We start from the raw sequence: 12,192 nt of genomic DNA on the forward strand, positions 1-12,192 counted from the left end.
GTCTCACTTGCACTAAATGTGGCTTCTGTATTACTAGTGGTCTCACTTGCACTAGATATGGTCTCTGTATTACTGGTGGTCTCACTTGCACTAGATATTGTCTCTGTATTACTGGTGGTCTCACTTGCACTAATCGTGGCTTCTGTATTACTGGTGGTCTCACTTGCACTAGATATGGTCTCTGTATTACTGGTAGTCTCACTTGTACTAGATGTGGTCTCTGTATTACTGGTAGTCTCACTTGCACTAAATGTGGCTTCTGTATTACTGGTGGTCTCACTTGCACTGGATATGGTCTCTGTATTACTGGTAGTGTCACTTGTACTAGATGTGGCCTCTGTATTACTGGTGATCTCACTTGCACTAATCGTGGCTTCTGTATTACTGGTAGTGTCACTTGTACTAGATGTGGCCTCTGTATTACTGGTAGTCTCACTTGTGCTAGATATGGTCTCTGTATTACTGGTAGTCTCACTTGTACTAGATAAGGTCTCTGTATTACTGGTAGTCCCACTTGCACTAAATGTGGCCTCTGTATTACTGGTGGTCTCACTTGCACTAGATATGGTCTCCATATTACTGGTAGTCTCACTTGCACTAGATGTGGTCTCTGTATTACTGGTAGTCTCACTTGCACTAGATATGGTCTCTGTATTACTGATAGTCTCACTTACACTAAATGTGGCCTCTGTATTACTGGTGGTCTCAGTTGCACTAGATGTGGTCTCTGTATTACTGGTAGTCTCACTTGCACTAAATGTGGCCTCTGTATTACTGGTGGTCTCACTTGCACTAGATATGTGGCCTCTGTATTACTGGTGGTCTCACTTGCACTAGATGTGGTCACTGTATTACTGATAGTCTCACTTGCAGTAGATGTAACCGCTGTATTACTGGTGGTCTCATTTGCACTAGATGTGATTTCTGCCCTGGTTGTGTCACTGACAGGTGTGGTCACTGTATCACTAGTAGTTTTACTTGTGCTATGTGTGGTTGCAATTTCACTGGTAATTTCATTTGCACTAGAGGAGACAGTTATATCACTAGTAATGTCACTAGATGTAATCACTGTATCAATGGTGGTGTCTATCACACTGGATGTAGTCCCTGTGTCACTAATAGTGGTGTCACTTGCAGTAGATGTGATCACATTCTCACTGGTGTTATCATTTGCACTAAATGTAATAGTAGTGATGTCACCTGGTATGGTGGTTATATCAATGGTGGTCTCCCGCTCACTAGGTGTGGTCATTGTTGCGTTATCAGTAATGTTACTTTTGGTGCTAAATATGCTTGTTATAGACCCTTTCGTTGTAATGTGTGCATTAGTTGTGGACACTACTGTTTCAGTAGTGCCCCTTCTTGTATTAGGGGTCACTGTGGTTATTTTTGTAGGCTCCTGGGTAGTGTTGGTATGATCCACAGTGCTGTGTCCCGTGTCCATTGTGCTGCTGGTGCTTTTTATTGTTGTGCTCCTCTCTTTTGTCACGGTGCTCATAGTAGGAACAGATAACGTAATGCTGGTTGTTTTTGTGATGTTGCTAGCAGTATGCATGGTCAATGTAGTGGGGGGCTTGGTACGGCTGGTAATAGAAGCAGTGCTAGTAGTCAGTGTAGTCATGATAGAGGTAGGAGTAGTAGTAGCATTAGTTCTATGCGTGGTAGAGGTGGACAAATGAGTGATTCTGTCATGAGTGGAATAATTATCAGTAGCAGTAGTTTCCTTTAACGTTGTGTGCCTGGTTTTTTTACATTTAGTACTGCGTGGTGTGGTTGAACCAGTAGACTCTGAAACACAAAGAAAAAAATATTTAATTTAGAGTCATATCTGATTTTATTAAAACACATCATATAAACCGTACTCATTCCTTCCAATTTTTGGAGACATAAAACATTTTTTTAGCTCAATGTATGTTGGTAAATGACATTCCTCTGCAATGACATACTTTAATTTTGAAGACCAAAAAGAAAATAATAAACAAAATGGTTAAATCAACAACTATGGTTCTTACAGCTACTTTTCTATTATATTAGCATTTAACAAAAGCAAGATACATATTGTAGAGGCTGCTTGAAGGTTTGGTTCAAAATTACACTTTGAAATAGTTAAAGAATACATTTTTAATGTATATCTGGTGTATATGTCCTCTCTAAAAGCAGGACACCTGGGAAGGAAAGAGGGAAAGTAAGACTTGGTTCCAAATGAAGGCCAGTCCCTCCAAATTATGAACAGTTGGAATGTATGTGAACTCAATCTGGCTAAGTGGGAAAGCAGAGGTGCTATTAGTGGTTCATAAGTAAGCAAAATATATTGATAACAATACAAAAAAAAATAAAGTAGAATACCCTACACACCCTACAGGCACACGCAAACACAGAAATTTGAACTTTGATTACACAGCATATATAGGGAATTAGCACACACACTGAAGAGAATACAGGCATGAGAAAAAGAAAGTACTCCCACTTTCATTCTACTATTCGGCATATCAGTACATAAAAGACATTGGTTCATAAAAGGTCTTAAAATTAGGTAAATACAACTCCGTGTGAGCAACAATACATGACATATTACACTGGTGTCATTATGGATTTAACAAGAACTAAGTCAAAGTGCAGAAGCAGGGAGTGACAAAATTAGGTACATCCTTTCCTCTTCCATAGAATTTAAAAGGGAATAATTGACCATCAGAAAATTGTGACGACCTTTTATAAACAAGAGGGCATGGCAGCATGGCTGGGGTTTGCAAAGTTGATTTGAACAAACCACAAGACTTCTGAAACAATGCCCCTGATTCATCAAACAAAATCGGATTATCGGTCGCGCATTCGTATTAGCGATCCGGAATCGCGCGCGATCGCGCTATTCAACAACCGGAAAAGCTCGCGCACGGAGCCGCGCTTATCCGACAGCTTTTTACTGGTGGCAGGAATCCGTCAGGATGCGAGTGGACGCGCGCACTCGAGTCCCGGACCGCGGTAATCCGCGATCGCGGGTCGCGCGTATTATCGCGCTTCCCGCGATCGCGGATTTCAATGATGAATCAGGGGCAATGTCTTTTAGACCCATGAGACCCAAGTGGAGATGTATGGCCAAAATTCACAATGCCACAAATGATGAAAACCAAACACAGCATATCAGCATGAACACCTGAATACCAATTGCAAGGGACGGTGCTGGTGGTTGTGATGATTTGGGCTTATTTTACAGCCACAGGACCTTGGCATCCGGCATTGAGTCAGCCCTGAACCCTTTGGTATTTTAAAGTCAAATGTGATGGTTGGATCTTCCCAGGTTAAACTCTTTCTAGATTCACCAAATGACCTTTGAAATTCGCCAAACCCACTTTATTCCAATTTATTTAATTCAAAGAGGTGATTGGAGCTATTATGGGAGAAAATGTACATTTTTGGGGGGGATTTTATGTGTGTAAAAGTAAAAACTGGGTATTTGAATGAAAAACCAGGAGCAGTGAAAGGGTAGAGAAATTACTGATACAAGGTTTTATGACCTGGAAGATGGGCTGAATATAAAGCTGTTCATTTATCTTTTATTCTGATTGCCAATTTAAAAAATGTCATATATACCGACAGTTATATAGTATGAAAGCTTGGATTATTGGTGGTCACCTTGATATAGGGGACCTTAAGTGCAGCCTCCTAAATCACCAAATCGTCACATAAAAAAATCAGTATATGAAGTACTACAGAAAGCTGGTATGGACTGCAGATATTGTACAGAAGATAGGGAGAGACTGAAACAACAAACAACACATCTCCATACATTTCTGTCTATTTAATAGGTGTAGAGAAGGTTTAAAATGATGGTAGTCAGTTGTTAAAGTACACTATGGGCAGCATTACCATTGGCTAGCGGAAGTCAGGGATGGTTTCTCCTCTGACATCTACCAGTCAATTGGAACATTGCTTGCTGAGTACCTTAACAATGGCTCCTATCATTTTAATTTGACTTGAAGCTGGTTTGATGAACTTCAAAGGACATTTATTGAATTCAGAAGAATTCGAACCTGGGCAGATATGACCATCACTACTTAGCATTTTATTGCAGTCTATTTTCTCATTTTAAGGATTTTGTCCCTAACTAAAGCACCACAATGTATTTATATATTTAGAATGACACCCCAACAAATGACTTGTTGATCAGCTCCATGAAATGAATGGGTTGGCCTAACACAACGAATAGCAACACACTGCATTTGTCAATGCGTGTAAACATACATGACTAGGGTAAATCCAATGAAGCCATTGTTTCCTTTCACCCTCCAGTTTATCCCTTACCACACTCTTCAACCTCATTCACCCTTTTAGTAACACACACACTTATTGGGATAAACTGGCCATAGCAGCACTTTTATTACTCTAACATTACCATTTAACATAGAACAAAATCACAAAATTAACCAACCTCCAAGTACAATTTTTTAACATATTTGAAATCACCAATATAATATCACTTTACCAAAGAAACTCCTGCTCACCAAACCGGCCCTCAGCCGATACCACACCACCTCGACAGCTAACGGGTATCCTCAGCTCCCTCCTTGCCCCAAAACAACCCAGTGTCATGTGGGGTTCCACTTATCAGGATCTCCATACCCTGATGGGTTCCCAACCCCCTGCTTCCTTGTATACATTTTCCCACTCTCATGGACCTACAGAAAACCGCCCCAGCTGCCATGACTATGTAACCTCTCCTCTGTTCTAAAAATAGGCAGGGTGGGTGGGAAAAACTTCTCCTAATCTTTTCTGGGAACTGGCTTCTCCCACCCTTAGCCTCCTTTTTTTACTTATCCTTTGACCCCTTATAATGCCAGCCCCACCTATCACTCCATATATTTTCCCCTCCCCCTAAGCATTATTTATTCCTTGCTTCTCCCTGCCTTTTCCTCTCACCCTGTCATGTGGCCCTGCGCCTTTTCTTTTTGCTTTGGGACTTCCTTCCTTGAACAATTTCTCAATGATCTCTTTTGGTATCGGTAAGGGTGACCACCACACTAATATACTGTAAGCTATGTATGTAGAAATTATGGCAGGAATTCCCTGAAGACCTAAAGTAATCTTAAGGGTCTCCAAACGTAAAAAGGTCTAGAAAGGAAGAGTTACACAGTACAACACAAACAACCAACCAACAACCAAGAAGATATATTATTGCTGCAAAAATGGCAGAGTAATGGTCAAAGGCTCCAAGTCTCATAAAATAAAATAATATTTTATCCTTAAAAAGTGACCAGTTCCCCTTTGCCTATACAGCTATGTATTGGTGACCATCATCAAATTATTGAAATGTTACCTGTTTAATGTAGAAATCTGACATTGTTGACCAGCAGCATTGTTACTCTGGGACAGGGATAAAGAACACTTCTTCCTTTTCTCTTTTCTATATAACAAGGGGGCTGTTCTGTAGTCTACTAATAATTCAGCAGAACCAAAGAGCACAAAAAGTTGTGTTATGAACAGATTGCATTTCTGGCAGAACTGACAAGTATTTTTTGTTACCTATAATCTAATTTAATAGAATTATAAATGTAGAAGTTAATTTTGGGTTTACATTTGAGTCTTAACTAAACCCAAAAAATGTTGCTTATCTGGCCAGCGATCCCGTACTGTTCACCACGGCAGTATAACACCCTGTTTATTCTGTCCTGGCAGCAGCAAGGAAAACAAGGAAATAGCAGCTTCTTCTCTTCCCTTTAGCAGTGAGGGGGTTTAAGGAGCAGATTAGTCCCTGGCTTCATCCTGCCCTGCTATTGGTTGTTGGGGCTTTTTAGCCTTTCTGTTCACAGTCACTAGTTGTCTGTTGTAGCATTAAGCTGGGCTGACCTGCTACTGGTGTGTTTATTAGTTATATTTTCTGTTGCTGACCTTTGCCGTTGAGCCTTACTCTGCTTTGTCCTTATTCCTAAATAGCCTATCGGTTGGACTGATTACCCATGTGTGACCTCTGTAAACTAGCTTCTGCTGGAATCTTTTGTTCTGTATTATCTGTGGGCTCCTGGTCTTCTGTCAGTCCTTCCCCTAGATGCCATCCATTGCACGGTAGTCCTGGGGGGCAACTGTGTGCTGGGACGGCACAATTAGAATCCCATGGCTGAACAGGGGCTTGCTATAGGCGAAGAATACAGCATTCACTTGGTGGACTGGCATCTGGTAAGCACTGGTACTGGATCAGAGCCTTACAGTCATTAAGTATTGATCTAAAGCTAAAACTGTGTTTCCCATTTTGAGTAAAGTAAAGCAGGAGTAAAACCTCTGTCAGCCTTATTTTGCCCATCTGAGTGTCATTAGGGACATTTGAGTTCCTTTGTTGATAACATTTTAAAGTGTATTTTAACCCAAAATCTGAGGTTTAGTATGTTTGGCATTATTCCTTACATTAAACAGGTTTTAAGTACTTTAGTATACAGTTTCTTGGAGTTATTTGCACCCTTTGAGCTGCCAGATTGAAAGCACTAATCAGCCAGTGACTTAGAGCTGTTACTGTAGGAACTCCAGGTAAAAAAAAAATTAAAACCTATTTACAAAAAAAAACAACATATTTAGGAAATTAAAGTCTTTTCTCATTGCCCATTAAGGTTTGGATTCCTTTATTATTCTACAGTGATTAGATCATGGATAAAATTTAGCACGTGTAGGGAGTAGCTTGGGCAATGTGCATCAGCGCATAGAAGGGTCACCAAACAACAGCCAAACATTCTTTCATGTTTAAAATAAGAGACATTTTGTCAACCAAATTTTGTCAACCAAATGTCCATCATAAACAATACTACATGTTACTTGAATAGGGGAAAGAATACCATAACTATGCACTCCACGTGTGGGTCATATTCTGACGTTTGCCCATTTTTTAATATATATTTTTTATATGAATATCAGTCTTTCACCTATTTTTGGATTAAGCTGCTCTCATCCTCATTAGTCTGTTCCTGATATAATTGGTGTATTTTGCTCACAAGTGGCTGCCTGCCTCTTGCCTAAGAACACCTTCTGACATACTTATCTGGGCCCCTCTGGTAACGAGAGTCCTGGAGCTCACCCCCAACTCACCTAATCAGATTTTTATTAGCACTCTTTTCCAACACACTTATTGGTCTTTAGCAGCCACCCTGTTGCACAAGGACTTGCCTTCTAACAAATTGGAGAAATTATTGGATTCAGGCAGGTGCACTGAACAAAAGTGTTCAAAACCTTTGCCTGGATTTTAAAGAATGGCATGCAAAGCCCATCATGCTCCTAATGGGGCTGATATATTAAAGCTCTCCAAGGCTGGAGAGGATAGGATGGAGAGGAATCTGGGTAAGCCTGGAATGGATTGCTTCAAAGCCATTTGCTAATTGCTAGAAAATGTTTTTCATCCTGGATGAGATCCATTCCAGGTTTGCTGGATCACCCAGCTTCACTGATGAAAGTATATTCTCTTCAGACGTGGAGAGCTTTAATAAATCAGGTCCATTGTGTTTATTTTGATTTACAATGTAACTGGGGGCTTTGGGTGGCCAGGAGCAGCAAAATGTGAGCTTAAAACATACTGTAAAAAACAGAAACTGCTAAACAGTCTTGAATAGGACCTAATCAAATACAAACGCAACGGATGCAGAAATACATAAAACCACACTAATTTCTGCATGTTAACCCTATATACCATACACATGGCACAATCATACAGTATTAGCTGTAACGGATTGAAATTTATCCTAATAGTGTTTGTCTTATATTTATAATATTAACCCAAACTCCTATTTAGGTAGAATAACTATTTTTCTCTTTTTTTTCAAAAAGTAGTTTTCTATAGGCCAGCAAATAACAAAATACCAGCCAGAGGATAACAATAGGTTTTAGCAGAATGGTGAAAATTACACAAAAACAACTGGAGAAACAGATAAAAAATGTAATACCTAGCAGTGAAGGAGAATAAGGTCATAACTATAAGTTATTTAATTACATACCCTATTTCATAGGAATCTGATTGAAAAAAGTCTCCACTTTAAAAAGATTGAAAAATTTGTTTAAAATTGCAGAAAGGTACCATGGTATAATAAATAATTACAAGGAAAAGCATAAAAGTTGAAAAAGCAAATAATAGCAAAATAGTTCAAAACCACTGAAAATTACATCTCTGTTTAACCTTTTGTAAGTAAATGGTGCTTGCCTTGCAAACGGCAATTTTACATCAATATTTCAAAAAGCTGTATTGTATTTTTTCAGCCATGGTTTTAAAAGGTGGTATTGTACGTTTTACCAAAAATAATATCAGAAATTTTGACTGCTATAAAAAATGTTTCTAAATGTCTATCCATAAACCTAAGTGCATCTGTGTATTTTTCTCTATTAAACCCATATGTCTCTGATTCCAGTTTTCTAATATAATAATCATCTTACCAGCAATAGTAATAAAGATTACTGCCACCAATGTGATGTAGATCAATCCATAAGTTTTCATTTTGCTTGGTGAAATAAATAAAAATATCCACAGATAAATAGAATCCCAACCAGTAAAGGATTAAGAAAGGAGCTTGAGATTTTTCATATTGCTATTTATATATAAATCCCTACAGGGGGTGTGATGTAGGTGACAGGACAAGATGATAAAATAACATTTCTTAAAGTGCGTGTTCCCAGAGGTCAGAGGTCCGAGCTACTCTCAGCACGGTACAGCTAAATATAGTGATGTGACTAATTTGTTGAGGAAAGGTGTGCTGAATTTGATTATACAGGAGGACTCTGCCTTCCAATATTTATTTTATATCAGATATCAAGGCAGCAATCTGAAAAATTGACATGAGGATGTTCGTCACCAGATAAAATTTTCACGAGTGCCCTGTGTCCCTACCTACATAAAAAGATGTATTAAGAAAGAATCTCAATAACCCATATGACATTGTTTAAACTCAAACTCAATTCAACTTAAATTAAGGCAACACAATATTCAGTAATACAATATGTAACTGGGTAAGTAACCCAATTTTCCAATGGTACAGGCTATTCTTCAAGATTTAGACTTAGAATATTGACATAAAAAAACACAAAAAAGATAAAGGTGGAGCTCAAGTCTACAATGAGAATGGTATAGGTAGAGCCTCAAAGGAACCACAGGCTGTTGGCTGTTCATAATATTGTAACCATTAGTCAATATGGGGTCATAAAAGTACAAAGTTGTCAAACACTGTACTTTAAGAGGAAAAAAGCAAATAAGCCTGGTGTCCAGCCCACGTCGGGAAGAAGAAAAAAAAGGGACATAGTGGGACCGATTAAACCAGGATCGTAAAGGGATCAAGGGCTGTCCACCCGTAAAACTAAGGCACACATGTCAGATGATTCTTGTCGATTATCGTTTCAGGGCTGGTTTCGGACGAGAATCTGACGTGTGTACATTGGCCATCCGACGTTGTTCGTGGATCCATCCTTGCGGATTGACGAATGATGAACGGCCGCAATGCAAATGAAGGGAAGAGAGCGCAGCGGGGTGCTGCCCACTCCTTCTCCCCCTCTCCATTGAGCAGAACGGCTGTATGTACAATGCTTTTTCATGCATCTTTCAGTCTTTTGTTGAAAGGATCATGAAAGATCATGTGTACACAGCCTAAGTCTCATTGTTTTTGTTTTAGTGACAGCTTTAAATACAGCTTCATCTTTTTAAATGGAAAATGTAATGTTTGTCTAGATTGTCTATTGATCTAATACATTTTTTTTTCCCCATGTGTGTTCATTTTCAATTTCTTTAGTAAATCATCAGAATATCAGGCATATAGAGAGTCCATTGATTTCAGTTCATTGGCTATATGACAAATTTACATTGCAGCAACCAGGGTGCAGAAATGATCAAACTGTGTGTGCTAATCGAAAGCAGAATAAACATCCAGACATGAATGAGAAATCTGTAATACAATATATAATAAGAACATGCATCTGCTCTCTTTACTAGCATATTCTAAAAAAATCAAATTCATTTACAAATCTTCCGCAGAGAAGACAGATTAAAGTGAGTCTAACATCAGTCATAATTGTTCATGTAAGTGCAGGCAAGCAGAAAAATGTGTAAGCACAACATTTGCAAATACTTATTTCTTATGCTTCCTGACAATGCTATCATCTACCTTTCTGTGCAGTAGTCTGGCATCATCTGGCATCACAGAGATGTTAGCCTAGAAGCACACAATAATTTAGGCTTTTTTGGCTGCACAGTTTTTGGCGTGGTAGGTCGTGCACATGTAAAACAGGCTTTTTGCTCCCAGAATAGCCAGAAGCCATTGTTATGACAATTACAATAATAATTGGGGGAAGTTAGTCTGAGTTCACTCTTGTGTAGTGCGGTGCTCTATATTCTGCTGTGGTGCCAAATAATAATTCCCAAATGCACCTTGCCAACAGAGATGGTGCATCACACAGCAATGTGTGGTGCCATTTATATCAGTTTTTCCCAACTTGGGGTCCTCCAGAAGTTGCAAGAGGTTCATTGAGCAATGAGAAATTTGTGACTCTCGGGTCAGTTAAATAGATACCAATAATCTTTTTGGCTATCTGTAAGGGTGACATCCTTCCACCCATCAGCAATGTAGGAGGCATTTATCCCACTGACCACAAAGATAATGTACTATGAATTATAGTAGAAGTTCCCTAAGGATTGAAAGTTGTTTTAAGGGCTTCCACATGTTACAGAGGTTGAGAAAGGCTGGACTATACTGTGTTTTGCAATTAAAGGTAAACTTTGTTTCCAGAGCCACTGTGTGCACAATAATGCTGTTAGCTCACTGCATGACAGTGCACAGTACGAAGCCTGGAGCCAGGGAATGGAGGGCATAGAGGAGAGGGTTAAAGGTGGTGAGGGGATTGAGAGGCAAAAAGTGGGGAATGGCCGGTTCAGAAAATTTAGGCAAAGTCAGAGGTTAGAAAAGGGGGTGGGAAGAGAGGGTGACCATTGGTAAGGGAAAATGTAAGAGAAAAAGTACCCAGCCTGCCCTCCCTTTAAGGTATAATGGTAGTGGTTTATGTATCTCCGATTCTGCCAAATCTCAGCCCTGTGTATGCAATTGTTTTTCCCTGCAACCCTTATCTGATTGTATATGGTACGTCTCCCTTTGTAGATGAATTTATTGCACCAACTTTAATCTCCCCATAGATGTATCTGTTCACTATCCCTTAGTTCCAGCTGAGTGCACATTGATATTTATTGCCCTGACAACCCCTCCCCTCCCCATATTCCCTATACTCTGATCAGTCTATCCATAATCAGGGCCCAAAGCACTTCTATTTAAACAACAGGCAAGGTCACGTGTCCAAATCTTAGGTGCCAAAATTATAAGTGCAATGGGAATTATTCCAGGGAATAGACACAGGAATTGGAACAGACTCAGACATACTATTTCACTCTGCTACTCCCATCTCCTGCCTTTGGACTGATTTATCCATCTGGACTCCAACTCATCCCCTGCTGCTACCATTCTGAACTGGTATATCATCAAACTATCTCTTTGACTGAATCATCATCCCCCACTCTTGGAACTCAGCAAGTTTACAAGCCTCACTTGAACCCATATTACTGGACTGCCTCCCATGGACTTCAGTTTACCCCATTGTTTAATGTACGCATATGGTTCGCAATTATCTATAAAAATGTATTATTCACCCTGCTCTCTCTTTGTTGGCACTACCCCCTATCCTCCCCAGTCTGATAACTCATTGTCTCCCTCCTCCTTAACTCTCCTTGTTTCTCTGTCTGTGCTCCTGCACCTTTTTTTCTCTACTGATACTTTCTGGTGACATCTCACCCAACCCTGGTCCCCCCACACAGCCTCCCCCTTCCATATACTCTCAGCAAGACACTCCCTTATCCTAACCTCATACCCATTCACCCTACCCATAAGTCCTTAGCCCCTCTCTCTGGTAGACTATGGAATGACCGATCTGTTGGAAATAAATTAACCTCCATACACAACCTTCTCCTTTCTTTACACATACCCCTAAACCTGGCAACAAAGTAGGGGGTGGTGTGGGTCTCCTTCTCTCACCTAACTGTACATACAGAGTCCTTCCTACCCCACCCTCTCTCATTTTCACCTCTTTTGAAGTCCACTCTGTCTCCTTAGCCCCTTACCCCTCATTGTTGCTGTTGTCTACTGACCCTCTTGCCCAGTATCACAATTTTTGGATAAATTTGCCTCCTGGCTCCCACACATT

The 12,192-nt window shown here is 39.8% G+C and overlaps 1 protein-coding gene across 1 annotated transcript; it reads right to left on the reverse strand.

The window, feature by feature from the left end:
- Positions 1–670: 670 nt before the first annotated feature.
- On the reverse strand, positions 671–8,486 carry LOC140343855 (uncharacterized). The gene is made up of 2 exons (XM_072430748.1): positions 8,398–8,486; positions 671–1,788 (listed from the first exon to the last, which is right to left on the reverse strand). Exons 1-2 carry the CDS (start codon positions 8,456–8,458, stop codon positions 671–673), a joined length of 1,179 nt encoding a protein of 392 aa, XP_072286849.1. The 5' UTR covers positions 8,459–8,486.
- Positions 8,487–12,192: the final 3,706 nt, after the last annotated feature.

This window comes from Pyxicephalus adspersus, chromosome Z (genome assembly GCF_032062135.1).
Source record: "Pyxicephalus adspersus chromosome Z, UCB_Pads_2.0, whole genome shotgun sequence".
Classification (NCBI taxonomy): domain Eukaryota; kingdom Metazoa; phylum Chordata; class Amphibia; order Anura; family Pyxicephalidae; genus Pyxicephalus; species Pyxicephalus adspersus.